The following is an 18106-nucleotide window of genomic DNA, read 5'->3' as shown; positions in this document are numbered from 1 at the left end:
CTGGGTACTGTCCCTGAGCTCTTTTGCTCAAGGCTAGCATTCTATCACAGTGAGCCACAGCACCCCTTTCTGTTTTCTGGTGGTTAATTGAAGATGAGTGTCTCATGAACTTTCCTGTCTGGGGTGGCTTTGAACCGTGATCCTCAGATTATAGCCTTCTAGGGTTACAGGTGTGAGCCACCTGCACCCAGCTCTAGAAATAATTTTATTCTTCTTAAGTTCCAAGTTCTTTCAGTTAAGTTAATCATACTATGAATGTTATTCCCTGATATTCTCTTTCTTTCTTTTTTTTGGTCTGTAATGGGGTTGAACTCTGGGCCTGAACACTATCCCTCAGCTCTTCAACTCAAGGCTAGCACTCTACCACTTGAGCCACCGCAGCATTTCCAGTTTTCTGAGTGGTTTATTGGAGATATGCATCTCACAGACTTTCCTGCTAGGCTGGCTTTGAACTGCAGTCCTCAGATCTCAGCCTCCTGAGTAGGTAGGATTACAGATATGAGCCACTGGCACCAGGCTCCCTGATATTCTTTGACAATTGCTTTTTTTTTTTTTTACATTTTTTATTGTGATTAAGTGATTACATAAATTGCACAAATTTCACAGTATTGTGAGATAGTGATACTTAGTTAAACACATTCTAACCTTCATGGGGCAAATTGTCTTTATGATGGTCTATAAAGTTTGTGAATTCTATGAGCTTTGAGACATTTGCTTTTCATTTTAAAACTTTTCTTGAATAAATTCACTGTGACACATACATTTTGAAATTGAGACACAATTTTCTGCTTTTGAAATAAAAATCAACCCGTTTATACATTAATTCCCAGGAAATTTTAGACTATTCCATCTGTGAGCTCAACACTTTTGTCCCTAAGCCAAACAATTTACCAGCCCCAGGGAGTACTGCCATGAGCACGTCACCAGCCGTAGCAAGGAGTTTTGAAAATAGTGATTCTTTGTTTCTATTTCTTTCAATCTCTTTTTGTAGTCTATCTATCTCTTTAGTTAACTTTTCAGACTCCTTTCTAAATCCATCCATAAGCAGCAGCTCCTGAACCTATAAAAGAGAAAAAGCCTATTGTAAGAATTCCTCCATAATTGATGATCAGTTTTATATCTACCAACTTAGCTCAAGCACACCTATCTATTTCTCCACTATTTTGGAAAGTTCTGAGCTACTTTGCAGACATCTGGATCTAAGGAGTGAAGCTATCCAGGGCTTTCACATTGCTGAGTTTCCCTCAGCACTGTGTGAGGGAGGGAGAGTGGGGGTGGTGGTGATGGTGAGAAGATTCTTCCAGAACACAGATGGGGGAAAATGCAGGTTGCATTCCAATTAGTTCTGAGCTCCAGGGAAGTGTCATAACCAGGATTATACAATGAATTATGGAAATGATGACCATGTAATGAGCACTGATGATCCAGCTCCTTATCAAATCAACAGGGCTTATTGCAGTCAGATTGTATTGAGTGACTCTGTCTGATACTGAAACAAATGGAGCAATTTTTGAACTTTCAACATTGTTTTATTTCAGGTAAAAAAAATTAATGTATTCAGATGGGATGGATTTACTTCATGTGTCTTTGATGGCTCTGCCAAGAATTCTAATGATTAGTAAGCTGTTCTGTTGAGACGTGGAAAGCATCCGTTCATCTCAACAAACAGCAGCCCGACATTCTGGGGGACATTATTTCTACACTCTAAAATCTCATACTATAATATATATAATGATGGATTCTTTGTAAGTGCATTGGAAGTTTTTTTTTTTTCTGGTCCTGGGGCTTGAACTCAGGACTTAAGCTCTGTCCCTGAGCCACTCTGTCTCAAAGTTAGTGCTCTACCACTTAAGCCACAGCACCACTTCTTCTAGCCTTTTCTGTTTATGTGGTACTGAGGAATTGAATCCAGGGCTTCATGCATACTAGGGAAGCACTAAGCCTGGGTGGGGAGCTTAAACTCTGGGCTTGGGCGCTGACCCTGAGCTCTTCAGCTCAAGGCTAGAACTTTACCACTTGAGCCACAGCACCACTTCCGGTTTTCTGGTGGTTGATTGGAGATAAGAGTCTCACGGACTTTTCCTGCCGGGGCTGGCTTTGAACCACAATCCTCAGATCTCAGCCTCCTGAGTAGCTAGGATTACAGGCGTGAGCCACTGGTGCCTGGCTTGGAAGTTTTATGGAAACATTTACCTTTGGACTGTCCCTTGAGAATTGTCTCTGATCTTAAGATTTGGTCCTCCCTTCCGGAAGCACCTGAACATGGTCTGGCAGGTCTTGCCAACCCTCCCCAGACTCACCTTCAGCTTGTGTTCCAACATTTCTTCCTGCTCCTTCAGAATATTCTCCCTTTCTATCTCCCATTTCTTCTGCAGCTGGGCCATGTTTTCCTCGTAGCTTCTCTCTTGAGCCTCCATCAATTGTTCCTGTTCTTTCTGCTTCTGCTTTAGCAGCTCTCTTTCCTTCTCAGCTGCCTCCTTCTTGGCACGCTCAGCTGTTCCAAAATGGTTACAAACAGGGAAGAAAACAACGGTCAAGCCCGAGATTTACCTTTCTGAGCTCAGAAACTGAACTGTTCCCGTAAGACAGGAGACTCTGAATTCTCCCATTGACCAGGACAGAAGGATCCTGATTCCCAATGTTACATAATGGCACTGATGGCTTGGATGTGCTAGCCCAAACCCCCTATTATTTTCAGATCTAAAACAGTATGGGGAAACTGTTTCCTGAAAATCTTCCTATGAGAGCTTCTCAGAAACCTCCCCACACCTCTGAGAGCTCAACCCTCCTGGTACCTGCAGTGGCCTTCTCTCCATCTGTGAGAGCTTGGTCTGATTGTAAGATGGACTTCTCTATGGTAGCCTGGGACTGCAGGAAGCTCTGGAGAACCTCATTTGCCTAGCAAAACAAGAAGGACCAAGAATGACTTAGGCAGCAAAAACCTAGTGTCCTGTGAGGAAATTATTTTTAAAACTTCTCAAAATGGATTCTACTTAAGATCTCAATGTTCCTTTAATTCCACGACCGCAACAAAATGCCTAAGTGTTTGGTGAAACATGCAGCATCTCCGCAGAAGAATCCTTCTTATCTCTTCAGCCTCCTTTCCGTGGGGCACTGTCTACAAGCCAACTAGGTTGGAGGCTTTTCAGATTTTTGTGTAGTTCTATAAATAGGTATCTTCCATTGGTTGTAATGTTTGCACATACCTTTCTGCCTGTCTTGGTAGTATTAGATCCTTTTCTTTGGAAAGTTAGGTTTATTAATTTTTATAACCAGTATGCCATGTTATATACCATATGCCATCATGATACCATATTCATACAATCATATAACATATTTTGTTTATTCACCTCCCACTACCCTTTCCTTTTTCTCTTTCTCCACTGCCAACCCTCTCAACAATCCTTCTATTATATTTATGTGATTCTTTTAGGTCTAGATTTTGCATTTAAGAGTAAATATGCAGGGGGGACCAAGATGGTGACGGGGCAGTAGGGAAACGCCACAGCTCTCTCCAACCAAAAAGAGAGTTCGAGTTCCAATGCTTAATCTCCCCAAGAGACCGACAACAACAAAAAGACGAACACTCAGAGAAAAAACAGAAGTGGAAAATAACAAAAAAAAGAGAGGAAAAGAAGAATTTCAGAACAGAGAAGAGTGAAGACCCCTCCCCCAACCTTTACTGGCCGCGCGTGCGCCAAGCCGCCGGCCAGCCGGTCTGGCGGGGGCTGCCGGAGCCCCAGAGACAAAGGGGGCCGCTTGCAGATCACCAGGTACCGGTTTGCAGAACAGCGGATCACCAGGAACAGAGAAACCTACCAGCCGGAGTCTCCACGAGGATCCCACCCCCACCGCTCACTCTCCACCGGAGCAGAGAGGCTCCATCCCGCCAAAGCCGCCCGGCACCAGCAGCGTGACAAAGGGACCTGTCGGCAGACCACCCACCTGATCGCGATCGCAACGACCCGGCGGGGGCCGCCCGGGTCCCAGAGGCACAGGGGACTGCCTGCAGATCACCCGCGCAGAAGTCGCCTGAGGCACTGGCGTCAGACCCACCGGATCTCTACAACCCGCGAAGAAGCCGCCTGAGCGTGGACACTGTTGACCCAACAGCTTCGATAGAGGCAGAGACAGAAAAGAATCACACAGAGCCACCACCACCCAACCCAGCCCATAACCACCCCAACTGAACTAGGATTGCAACAACAACTGACGACCTACACCACACAGAAACAACCAGCTCCAGGGTGAGTACCCCACAGAGGACAGTGCATCCCTCAAGGGAGACCAGAGCTGGAGGGAATCCCCAGACCCTGACCTAGACTCCCTACCCCAACACCCGGACCACAGGACCCACTAAAACTGGGAACTGTTCGAGAGCTCCACCAGCCCGTGGAGCACACTCTGCTGGCCAGGCCAGAGCAAGAGTGCCCCTGGAAGGGAGCTTAAATGCCCAAGCCAGGAACAGCGCCCCTGGGTCAAGACTACCAACAGTAGAAGAAATTTGAACTGTGTCCTCCAGGCTGCATAACCTAGGTGGTATACACATCAGCACAGGCCTAACGAGTGCGCTCCAGGCTGGGGCCGGAACCAGGCCCGGGGATCCGGCGCCTGAACAACACAACCAACTCCTCCCAACTGAAGTAAAAAGCTGAGCATACGTCTCAACAGAGGGGAGAAAATCAGGAAACAACACTCCCTGGGAAGCACACCTGTGACAACAAAAGACCTGGAGGCTCAGGATAAGAGAAGCCCAAACCCCACCAAAACTCCACCCATATAACCTAGGCTGGGAATTGGGCAACACAGGCTGCCAGCACCTGATAGTAAGCAGGAGCTCAGGCTGATAAGGCAGCTCAGCAATAGAGTGATAGTCTTGGATGTATGAGGCCCTGGATCTGATTCCTCAGCATCACAAAAGCAAAAAGGGTCAGAAGTGGTGCTGTGGCTCAAATGGTAGGGTGCCAGCCTTGAGCTGAAGAGCTGAGGGACAGCACCCAAACCTAGAGTTCAAGCCCACAACCAGCCCAAAACAAACAAACAAAAATACATCAGGAGCCCATATCAGACTCCAGTATTTGGGAGAGTGCATCCAGAGCATCTGATCTTCTCAAGAGCACTTGTAGGAGCAAACACAAGCAGTCTAGGCTGCTCAACCCTTCCAAAGGCGGGAATTGCCAGCAATCTACAGCAGATTGCTGAGAATCCTAAGTAAGTCAAAATAGCAGCTGGAAATAGGCTCCCAACAGAACCCAGATCAGGCACAGACTCTCTCTACCAATACAGAATCAGCAACCAAGCAAAGACAGACACACCAAAACAAAATTGAAGAGCAGTCTCCTGAACCCCCATGCGAAAATCACAGAGAAAAATCACAAGATTTACTACCACCCAGGACAGCAAGCTCACCTCAAAAGCCAGCAGCCACGCAGGGGAGAGCCCCAGTGGGAGCAAAGCAGGAATGGAAGACAAAAGCTACATCCAAGGGTTGCTGGAGGCAATGACTCAAGAAATAAAGCGAGAAATTGATCAGAAATTGAAAGAACACAAGGATGAACTATCAAAAGAGATACAGGATATCAAACAAAAGTTGGATGCAAAAATAGAAGCTGCACAAACCTCAGTAAGAAGTGAGATAAACACCAAATTAGAGGTAATGCATACCTCATTGAGAGGTGAGATCAGTACTCTGAGAACCAACATTGAATCCATAAAGGGATCCATTTCTTCCATGCAAACCACAATAGAAGCCACGGTCAACAGAGTGAATGAAATGGAAGGTAGAGTGTCAGATACAGAAGACAGAATACACCAACTGGACCAAAAAGTGACAGATATGGAAAAATCACTCAAATTAAACCAAAGGGAAATTCAAGAGCAAGCAGATAATGCTAAAAAATTTAACCTTCACATAATCGGAGTGGACGAAGGTGAGGAATTCCAGAGCAAGGGAATGCAACACCTATTTAACAAGATAATCAATGAAAATTTTCCCCACCTCAAAAACGACCATCTTAACTACATTACAGAAGCTTATAGAACACCCAACAAGCAAGATCCCAGGAGAAACACTTCTAGACACATTATAGTAAAAATGATAGATCCAAATAATAAGGAAACAATCCTGCATGCAGTAAAAATGAAGAAGGAGCTATACTACAACGGGAAAAAAATTAGAATCACTGCAGATCTCTCCACACAAACAATGAATGCAAGAAAAGCCTGGGAAAGCACCATACGAGCCCTGAGAGCCAATAACTGCCAACCCAGACTAATATACCCGGCAAAGCTAGCATTCACATTCGATGGAGAACTGAAAACTTTTAATAGCAAAGAAAAACTAAATGAATATATAAACATTAAGCCAGCATTACAAAGAATTCTAAGAGGGGGGACACAACATGAAGAAAGCAACCAGGAACTGGGACCTGCCCCAAACAGGCGTTACTCAAAGTCTAACTGAGCAAGCACAGGAGGAAAGGAAAGAAGAAAAACTTAGGAAAACGGAATGGCAGGGACAACAATGCATCTCTCTATACTTTCTCTTAATATAAATGGGCTGAATTCGCCAATTAAAAGAAAACGAACTGAGGACTGGATCAGAAAACAAGACCCATCCATCTGTTGCCTTCAGGAGACCCACCTCTCAGCCAAACATACAAACAAACTCAGAGTGAAGGGGTGGAAAAGGATCTACCAATCAAATGCCCCCAGTAAGAAAGCAGGTGTAGCTATCCTGGTATCTGACAAAATAAACTTTTCATTAAAATCAGTACAGAAAGACAAGGACGGACACTACATATTAATAAAGGGAACAATCCAAGAGGAGGATATAACCATCATCAAATTATATGCCCCAAATATTGGTGCACCCAGATATGTCAAACAAATGCTCTCAAACTTACAGAACAAAATAGATCCCAATACGATAATATTAGGAGACTTTAACACACCACTCTCACCAAAGGACAGGTCTACCAACCAGAGGATTGGCAAAGAAGCTACTGAATTAAGTGAGGCCATACTTCAAGTGGAATTAACTGACATTTACCGAGTATTTCACCCTAAAACAACACAGTACACATTCTTCTCAGCAGCTCATGGAACTTTCTCCAAAATAGACCATATCATAGTTCATGCAAGGAACTTAAGCAAATACAAAGGGATCGACATAATCCCCTGTATCCTATCTGACCACAGTGGAATCAAGCTAGCTCTCAATAACAAAGCATACCGCAGAAATTTCTCTAATACATGGAAATTGAACAGCACACTCCTTAACAATGCCTGGGTAACAGAAGAGATCAGAGAAGAAATAAAGCATTTCCTACAACTCAATGAAAATGAAAACACCTCACAAAGAAACTTGTGGGACACAGCAAAAGCAGTCCTGAGGGGCAAATTTATTGCCCTCAGTGCCCACATCAAGAGAATGGAGACAGACCAAGTAAATAATCTCATGTTGCAATTAAAACAGCTAGAAAAACAAGAAAAAATGGGACCTAAAGCTACTAGATGAAGCCAGATAACCAAATTAAGAGCAGAGATTAACCAATTAGAAAATCAGAAAACCATAACCAAAATAAACCAAACAAAAAGCTGGTTCTTTGAAAAAATAAACAAAATTGATGGCCCGTTGGCAAGATTAATTAAAAAAAGAAGAGAGGAAACCCATATTAATAGGATTAGGGATGCCACGGGAAACATCACAACACGTACCCAAGATATCCAAACAATTCTAACAGACTACTTTCAAAAGCTATACTCTCTAAAGGAAGAAAATCTGGCAGAAATGGATGCATTTTTAGAGAAATACAAGTTACCCAAACTGAGCAAAGAAGAAGTTAACCAATTAAGTAAGCCAATATCCTATAATGAGATACAGGAAGCTATCAAAAGTCTTGCAACAAAAAAAAGCCCAGGACCAGATGGATTCACAGCAGAATTCTATAAGACCTTTAAACAAGAACTAATACCGATACTCCTCAAGCTCTTCAGAGAAACAGAGAAGGAGGGAGCTATCCCAAACTCATTCTACGAAGCCAATATCACACTCATCCCCAAACCAGGCAAAGACCCAACCAAAAAGGAGAATTACAGGCCAATTTCCTTGATGAACACAGATGCCAAGATCCTTAACAAGATTCTAGCTAACAGAATCCAGAAACACATAAAAAAAGTAATACACTATGACCAGGTAGGCTTCATCCCAGAGACACAGGGATGGTTTAACATACCTAAGTCAATAAATGTAATCCAACATATCAACAGAGCCAAGGTCAAGAATCACATGATTATCGCCACAGATGCAGAAAAGGCCTTTGATAAAATTCAACATTCATTCATGCTAAAAGCTCTGGAGAAAATAGGAATAGAAGGAACATTTCTAAAAACAATAAAAGCCATTTATGACAGACCAATAGCCAATATTATACTTAATGGGGAAAAGCTACAACCAATTCTCCTAAAATCAGGAACAAGGCAAGGATGCCCACTGTCTCCACTCCTCTTCAATATAATCCTAGAACCCTTAGCCAGGGCAATAAGGCAAGAAAAAGACATTAAAGGGATCCGCATAGGGAAAGAAGAAGTTAAACTATCCCTTTTTGCAGACGACATGATACTATACCTCCACGATCCCAAAAACTCCATCCCCAAACTCTTAGAAATCATAAATCACTTCGGCAAAATAGCAGGATACAAAATAAACTCACAAAAATCAGTTGCCTTCCTATACACTGATAATGTACAGGAAGAGAGGGAAATAAAGGGAGCAACCCCATTCACAATAACCTCCCAAAAAATAAAATATTTAGGAATTAACCTAACCAAAGATGTAAAAGAACTATTTAATGAGAACTATAAAAAGTTAAAGAAAGAAATTGCAGAAGACACTAGGAAATGGAAAGACCTCCCATGCTCCTGGATAGGCCGACTTAATATAGTAAAGATGGTAATACTTCCAAAACTAATATACAAATTCAATGCAATTCCTATTAAAATCCCAATGACGTACATCACTGAAATACAGAAAACAGTCCAAAAATTCATATGGAACAACAAAAGACCTAGAATAGCCAAAATAATTCTAGGGAATAAAGACAACATGGGAGGGCTATCCATGCCGCACTTCAAACTCTACTACAGAGCTATAATAACAAAGACAGCATGGTACTGGCACAAAAACAGACCCGAAGACCAATGGAACAGAATAGAAGATCCAGAAATAAATCCACAGGCCTACAGCCAGCTGATATTCGACAAAGGAGCCAAAGACATACAATGGAAGAAACACAGCCTCTTCAACCACTGGTGCTGGGAAAACTGGGAGGCCACATGCAGAAAACTAAAAGTGGACCCCAGCCTATCACCATGCACCAACATCAACTCAAAATGGATTAAAGACCTTAACATTAAACCTTAATCTCTGAAACTACTGCAGGACAGAGTAGGAGAGACACTTGAACTAATAGGCACAGGAAGGAACTTCCTGAACAGAGTCCCAGGGTCACAACAAGTTGGAGAGAGACTCGACAAATGGGACTACCTTAAAATAAAAAGCTTCTGCACAGCTAAATCTATCGCAACTAAGCTAGAAAGACAACCAACGAATTGGGAAAAAATATTTACCAGCAATATATCAGACAAGGGGTTAACATCCTATATATACAGGGATCTCAAGAAACTAATCCCTCCCAAACCTAACAAACCAATTACTAAATGGGCAAGGGAACTAAAGAGGGACTTCTCAAATGAAGAAATAAAAATGGCAAAGAAACACATGAGGAAATGTTCATCATCCCTGGTGGTGAAGGAAATGCAAATAAAGACAACCCTGAGATACCACCTTACCCCAGTCAGAATGTCCCACATCCACAAATCAACCAACGACAAATGCTGGAGGGGATGTGGAGAAAGAGGAACCCTATTGCACTGCTGGTGGGAATGTACACTTATACAACCACTTTGGAAAGCAGTCTGGAGGGTCCTTAGAAAGCTAAAGATTGACCTCCCTTATGACCCAGTCATACCACTTCTAGGCATCTACCCTGAACAACAGGAACCAATATACAAGGACACGTGCACCTCCATGTTTATTGCAGCACTGTTTGCAATAGCTAGGATATGGAAACAACCTAGATGCTCCACCACAGATGAATGGATCCAAAAATTGTGGTATCTATACACAATGGAATATTATGCAGCCATTAGAAATGACAAAATAATGGCATTTGCAGGGAAATGGATGGAGCTAGAAGGAATCATGTTGAGCGAGGTTAGCCAAGAACGAAGAGACAAACGGTACATGGTCTCCCTGATAAGTGGATGCTAAATCCAAAATGTTAGGTGATATGACAAAACTAACAGGACTTAAGAAACAAAGAACTCCCACTCATCTGGTTGAACCACTACTAAGTATCCCCATGCTGCTGATCACATATATGGTATATAACATGTGAACACCGTTATGTATTACAGACTGTGATAGACAATTTGCTCCAGGAAGGTTAGAATGAACTTGTGACTTTAAATGAGCATCATTATTCCACAATACTGTGAATTTCCGGAAATTATGTAATCACTTAATCACAATCAAAAAAAAAAAAAAAGAACCTTGGGGAAGGGAGGGAGGGAGGGGATGGTAGGGGGAAAACAATGGAGGGGGTAACAATGTTCAAGAGGAAGTGTACTCATTACCTCACTCATGTAACTGTAACCCTCTGTATAGTATCTTTACAATAAAAAAAGAGTAAATATGCAGCATTTATCTTTCTGAGTCCACCTTATTTCACTTAACATGATGATTTCCAGCCCTATGCAATTTTCTGTGAACAACATAGTGTTCTATGTGTCTATCTGTTGATGAACACATAAGCTAATTTCTTAAGTTAGTTATTGTAGATGAGTTAAAGACTCAAATATAAAATCTGAAGCTTTAAAGCTCTTAGAAGAAAACTTAGGGGAAAAGTTCATTGACACTGAACTTTATGATAATTTGGGGGGTTTAATAACAAAAGCACAAGCTGCAGAAATAGATGAGAAACCATGAAACTAAAAAGTTTCTGCAGAGCAGGAAACAACAACATGAAAAGACAGCAAATAGAATGGAAGAAAATATTTACCTGCCATTTACCTGCCATCCAAAGTATATAGGAAACCACACATACAATTCAATAGAAAAAAGAATAAATAACATGATCAGAAAATAAAAATAAAAAGCAGACCTGAATAGACTTTAAAAAATTTAAGTGGCTGACATATATTTGTAAAAAAACCTTCGGTATCACAAATCATCTGTGAAATAGAAAATGAAACTATAATCAAACACTATCTTATCTCTGTTAGAATGGCTGTGACCAAAACGTCAAAAGATAATAAATGTTGCTAAAGAACTTTTGGTGGGTTTTAAATTGCTACCACCAGAATAGAAAGCAGTATAAGAATGTCTCAAAAGAAACAAGAAACAAAAACTCCCCCTAATTTTCTAATGGTTGCCATGTTAGTTCAGCCACTTGCTGGCTGTTTAATCTCAGATAACTTACTTGGTCCTCTAGGTGTTAACTTTTTCTGCTGCATAAATGTGATAGAAGGTGTTAGCTAGTTCATATTATTCTGAAAAATAAACTGGCAACCGAGTAAAATGACCTGAAACTGTCTCTGGCATAGGAAGCAAATGCTCAGTGTCTTTTTTTTACCATGAGGCCTATCTTACTCCTTATTGTTTCTTTCTATGTTTATCAGTTAGTGTGATGTATAATAGCATCACACCAAAGCAACATGACCATTATTTTCTGACTTAAACTCAGATGCCTTTTTTTCATCTTGAGTGCATATGATAGCTCAAAATCTATTCCTGACAGGGCTTTGATAGTCATTACCCCAACCCCATCCCTAAACTATCCCCTCCAAATTTTTTTGATATAAGAAGAAAGTTCACCTGGATTCCAGCTTCTCAATCCTTTTAGGGAAGGCGTATTTCTAATTTCTCTTAGAGTATCTAACTACTGATGGATACAAATACAAGATGTTAACATAGTCCTGTGTCTTCTTTCTTTTTACAAATAGTATTCGGTCTTGGATTTTCAGAATAGGGAACAAAGACCCTCCTACTACACTTCATGGGTCATCCTTACTCTCCCCCATTCCTCACCTTCACTCCTTTCCTGGGCACTAGCTTGTAGTCCTGCTCAAACTTCTTCTTGGCTTGTAAGTAGAGACTATGCCCTCCAGGGACAGAGAAAATTCCTGCCGAAACGCTTTCTATGAGGGTTTCTGAGAGTTTCTTCAGCTCAGCCTGGCAATATTCGATGGATGCCGATTCATTCTGCAGCATAAACTCTTCCTTTTTCCTTTCTATGGTGTCCTGTCAAGGCAACGTAAGGAAAGAAGTGCAAAGAAGGTGTTAGAGGGAATGTTCATTAGGGATCCTTTTGTCAGAGTGGACTGAGACATGGATGGAGCCAGGAATCTGGCTTTAGACCAAGTGTGACTGTTGGAAAGCCTATTATCTCTTTTGGGTTTTGATGCAATAGCTATGAAATGATGTAGGAAGGAATAAACTTTATGCAGCTGTAGTGTGACTAAGAGAGACCAAATCCTAACAATTTTTGTTCATTTTTGACAATTGTTTGGTCAATTGAAATCCTTTAATGTAAAATAAGAGATTTTGGTGCTTTAAAATCAAACCCAGATACACTTATGGACATGCTTTCAGTGAAGGTGGCTATCTATGGTCAGGCAAATTAAGATGTCCTTGAGAATTTGCTCTTTTGTAGTGTATACCATTTATTATCCCTCAGCTTGCACATAAACTTTCTACTAATCCCATGATTATATTACCTTGGATAGCACAGGTTGACTTTAAAAAATAGAGCGCCTTATGAGGTATCGCCTGATCACATGAGATCTTTAATATATCAGCTTTATGTGACTGTGGCAGAAAAAGATGTCATAAAGAATAGAAATAAAGGAAGTATTTAATATGCTCTTGCTGGCTTTACATTGGGGTGGTCTTTCCCAGAGTATCCAATTGAGAACTTAGCACATTTGATACCATATTTTAGCTTGAGGCATTGAACACACCACACAGATATTCTATGCTCACATCTGAATTTAAAAATTGAATCTAATACCCATTTAATCTAAATACCCATTAACAAGTGGATAAAATATATTATGTGACATATATACCCAACAGAATAATATTCAGCCATGGAAAATAATCATAACCAATTATTTGTGATGAAATTAGTGAAATTTGAAGTCTTTAAGATTTAGTCAATTAAATAAGACACAGAAAGCAACTAGTCAATGTTTTCTCTCATGTGGATGTTTAAGAAACACCTGATCAGAATATCTAATAATTATTACTAGAAGCTAAGAAGGAAGAGGACAATGCGTGAACAAGGGAGATTGAATAACTGGTAATAAATGCAGATAAAAGCCGGGCACCAATGGCTCATGCCTGTAATCCTAGCTATGCAGCAGGCTGAGATCTGAGGATCATGGTTCAAAGCCAGCCTGGGCAGGAAAATCCCTGAGACTCCTATCTCCAATTAACCGCCAGAAAACCAGAAGTGTTTTTTTGGCTCAGTAGTAGGGCACTTGCCTTGAGCTGAAGAGCTCAGGGACAAGGCCCAGGCCCAGGGCTCAAGCCCTACTACCAACAAAAATTAAAAAATAAATACAGATAAAAGTAATAATTTCTAGTGTTTTATAGTATACCAGGGTGACTTTATTTTACAGTAATCTTTTAAAGATTTTATGAATCATGAGCAAAGTTTGAGGATTCCACATATAAAGTAAAAACAATGAGGTGTAAACATTTCCCTGATGTTATCAGTGTCTGTTGTATAAATATCACGTGGTACTGTGAAAATACGTAGATTACATTTCTTTTTTCTTTGAATGTATTTTTGTTGTAAAGATACTGTATAGAGGCTTTACAGTTGTAGATTACATTTCAAAGAGACATAAAAAATAAATTAACATTTCAAAAAATGTGGGATAATAAACGCATGTTCTTGGAAGTTGCTTAACACAGGACAATTTGCTTTATAACAATGGAAAATTGAGTCTCTTAGAGAAGTATATACTGTAGCCTAAAGAGACATGCTACCCATAAAAATTCAGGTTCTTTGTTTGGTGAGAAGGATATGAACAATGGAATATAAAGGTGGAATCTAGGCCTCTTCGGAAAGGTGGGACTCAGAAAGGATAAATGCTAAGTGACATTACCACCAGTTGCTTCTGGAACTTTTGCTCTTCATCCTGGAAGGAGAGTTCTATGAAGACTGCGATGGCTTCTCTCTCACAGGCTGCATGCACATCCAACAGCTCCTGGAGGTCCTCAGTGGGGAGCCTCAATTGCTGAGCCATGTGCTGGCTGTAGTGGTCGGCTGCCTTCTGCACAGCTGCTGAGTTCTCACGCTGGGCCAGGGTAGTCACAGCGTTCTCCAAACATGGCACTGTTCCACTGTTGATAGCATCTACGTAGTTCTTAGTCAGACTTCCCAGTCCTTAATGTTAGGAAATAAAGTAATTTATAAAGTAATTTCTGTTTGTTTTCACAATTGTCTTTTGTGTATACTCTTTCTTCAAACTTACCATATTGCCAAATTAAATTACTGATTACAACCCGGGGGTTTTTAAGGTTTCCTGGAAAACGACTACCCCATTTAAGCAAAATAAAAATAGGTAATTTATTAGCTAGAGAAAGGAAATTACTCAAATTATCAATCCTGATTCCAAATTAGAATACTTTGAAAAAATATCATCAGAAAATTTAAGACTGCAACATGGAGGACCGGACCAAGCCTGCTCCATCTCAGCACATGCAATATGTTTGCAAAAGCCATGACTCATGAAGCTGCTCTGTTTAAATTTGTGTTTAAAAGAAATTTCATGGTATTCACAGCTTTTTGTTCATTTTTGACCTCTTCCCAAAATGTCTTGCATTTTCTCACTGAGTCACATTATCCTATGAGACTTTTCTTCATCCTGAAGGTTTCTCTTCCTAGCAATAGTTGTGCTTGTATACTTAGTGTATTAGTTTTATCAGATATGTTAGACTTCAATAAACCCACACATAGAGAATGTGTGTTTAAGAAACATGTTATCTGTGTGTAACATGAACACATGCTTCTCTACATTCTTTCACTGAAACCAACAACAACAACAACAGCAACTACAAACCACGATTTGGGAAACTCACGATTTCCAGTGACAATGATTCCTCTTCTCAGTGTCTTGGTCTTTCCATTTGTGAAGATATAAGAACAGAATTTTTTGGATTGCTCCAGGAAATTCCATTCCAATTGGTCTTCTGGAACATTTTCTATGTTTTGTAATAATTTTTTGTCATGTGTAGGCCGGTCAAAAACAAAACACTTCCGGACTGGAAAGAAATACCTGATGCATTCTCTAGACATGTTGGACTTTTGTAGTTTGGGATTCTTCCCTGTAAAAAAGAGTACTCATTGAAGAGAAACCTTACGGACAAAGTGATGTGAACACTTTCCCCAAATCTTTGTATAAGTAGAGCTCCTGTGCCTGTACATCTTCCTTCACCTACTTATACAAACAGCCTCATGAAATTTGGCTCAATAGATAGATACATTCATCACCAGGATAGAGAACTATGATTGGCTTCCACAGCCTTTGTACAAGGGACAATAAATTTATTGTTTTTATTCTCTTTAAGTAGCTATACAGAGGGGTTATCTTTAAACATGTCAGTTGATGAATACAATGCATCTTGATCAATTGGGGATATGTTTATTAAGGTTTTAGAGTAATTGATTCATCCACAAAATTATCAGAAAGACATTTCTGATAATGCAGTTCTATATTAGAAATGAGACACAGCCTCTAAAGTAAGATAATGCTGAAAATAAGGGAATACTGTTGCTGAGGAAACAGTAAAGAAGACATGATTCACAAGTCAGCAAAGAAGAAATCTTAAAAATCAGAGCCCAGACACACATACCATAATTAGGTTTAGTGATTTCTTTAGCAGAAAAATCCCAAAGTAAAGTTAATCTATATGCAATTTGATACTAGATTATATTAGACATTGTCTTACAGAAATTCTGTGGCATAAATCAGTGCTTAAAATAGACATTTGTTCAAAGAATGAATAAAGGAATGAACTGAAATAAATATTGAATCTAGGTATCATTCCTTATCAGCTCCTCTAAATGCAATTCACATAATGAAGTTTTAATATTAACATAACTGTATTTTATGCTGTAGGATGAAGAAGGTAATGTTATGAAAAAGATAAAGAGAAAAATTTTGCAGTGTTTTTTCAGGACACATATGAGTTTTTTTTCCCAGAAAAATTTATTAGAGGATATTTAATGAATAAATATTCTTTTTCAGAAGGGCTTAATGATACAGGCTAATAAAATATGCTAAGTAAAATATGTTTTAAAAATGAGATTTTGTTGTGATTTGGGTTGTATCCACTTCTCATCTGATAAATTATTTTTCTAAAAGTAAAATATGAAGAGCAGATAAACACGAAGCAAATATTTAAGTCTTCAAAGTGGTAGTATTAATAGTAAATTCACAAGTTTTGTTATGATACTTATTGGTCTACAATTATTGATATTTCCCCAAATTTTCCTCAGTAAGTTTAATATGAACTTCTGAAGGCTTTGCATTAAAATTGCCACAGTTAAGGTCATCTGTCAATCACCAATCACCACCTTCAAAGATATTGATCCATGTTTCAAAGACATTGATCCATGTTCCAGTAAACATATATATCAAGTGCTGAACAGGGCTGAGTTGATCCCATTTCTCTACTGAACCTTCCTCTACCGAAGCCAGAAAATTATACCTGAAATCATCTTCAAGGCATTCTCCAGATACTCATCTTCCGTGATGACACAACCATTTAACTTCAGCTCCAGAGAGAAATCCCGAACAGCCCAAACAAAGTCTGGAAAGAAACTCACAAACTCTGAAGAGTCCTCTAGTTCATCAGTTCTAGGGCTGGACTTGGCCTTGATTAGCTGTGTTAATTCAGTTACATAACTGGGATCTTAGGTAAGGAATTTTGTCAGACAACAAACATCCAGATTTCACAAACAAATCTTCTTTGTCCTATGTCCATTCTTACTGAACTAAGACAATTAGTGTCAGTTTCCATTCTAAACTCAATGAAACACGACAATTCCTTTCATAGAAGGATACTGTAGCTGCTCCAAGGCCTGATGGTTGATGGTGCCTAGGCTGTTGTAGACGAAGGAGCTGCTCAGAAGCACAGCCAAGGCAAAGATCCACGAGTCATTCTTAGGATCACCCTTGAAAACACATGAGAGTAAGGGACTTACAAGTGTATTCTTCACTCAACTATTGGTCATTCATTCATTTATTCATTCATTCACTTTTTTCTGTTGTGTAATTACTGAATCTGAGGAAAGCAACATATTTTGAAGATATTGCTAAACTTAAACCTCATATAGATAGTTACAATGAAACTTATCAGATGCTATTCTGTTTAGGATTTAAGAAAGTGACACCTCTAATGTGTATAAATATTTAAAAAATATCTAGGATATAGTTTATTTTCAGTATCATAAAACTTTCATTTTGAATGTGGCTATGCTAAGGGCACAAATATGAGACAATCAAGTTCAACAAATTTACATTAGATCTGTGTTTTGGGCTATGTAAATTACTAAATAATAGTCCCTGTCCTCAAGATAATTCAATATATAAATGCAACCACAGGAGTGGATATAAGCTTTCAAGTAGAACACCACAACAAAACAAATGTTAGTTTCATAAAGTTAGAATAATTATTCTGGGAATTCAGTACAAGAAATTACCATATGTGACTGAATAAATTGAAAATTAGCTGAGCTTGAATGGGTTAATAGGATATGGACTTGTAGAGATGAAGGGATCCAGCACATGGAAGAACAGCAGAAACCAAGAAAAGATGTTAGAGCAAAGAATATACAATCATCACAGAATTATTTCATTGAATGGAAGCAATGATCATGCATGCTAGAGTGGAAAATGAGGCTAGAAAAAAATCCACAGACAGCTTTGAAAGAGATTCAGGTATCACTTAAACCACATTGTAAGTTAC

The 18106-nt window shown here is 39.7% G+C and overlaps 1 protein-coding gene across 2 annotated transcripts in view; it reads right to left on the bottom strand.

Annotated features, from left to right (window-relative positions):
- Window positions 1–706: 706 nt before the first annotated feature.
- LOC122111645 (guanylate-binding protein 4-like) overlaps window positions 707–18106 on the bottom strand; it is a 29519-nt gene continuing 12119 nt past the window's right edge. For both annotated transcript variants that reach the window (XM_042684435.1, XM_042684436.1), the window contains exons 4-11: window positions 17203–17312; window positions 16847–17043; window positions 15215–15460; window positions 14239–14519; window positions 12152–12364; window positions 2796–2898; window positions 2301–2494; window positions 707–1060 (exon numbers count right to left, since the gene is read on the bottom strand). In XM_042684435.1, coding sequence (XP_042540369.1) covers window positions 842–1060; window positions 2301–2494; window positions 2796–2898; window positions 12152–12364; window positions 14239–14519; window positions 15215–15460; window positions 16847–17043; window positions 17203–17312 — 1563 coding nt within the window. In that variant the 3' untranslated portion in view covers window positions 707–841. The remainder of the gene's footprint in view (window positions 1061–2300; window positions 2495–2795; window positions 2899–12151; window positions 12365–14238; window positions 14520–15214; window positions 15461–16846; window positions 17044–17202; window positions 17313–18106) is intronic.

The sequence above is a fragment of the Dipodomys spectabilis genome, unplaced genomic scaffold, assembly GCF_019054845.1.
Source record: "Dipodomys spectabilis isolate Male_0828 unplaced genomic scaffold, ASM1905484v1 ptg000002l, whole genome shotgun sequence".
Lineage (NCBI taxonomy): Eukaryota > Metazoa > Chordata > Mammalia > Rodentia > Heteromyidae > Dipodomys > Dipodomys spectabilis.
Note: the sequence above shows the minus strand (reverse complement) of the source record. Positions and strands in the feature narration are given on the sequence as shown.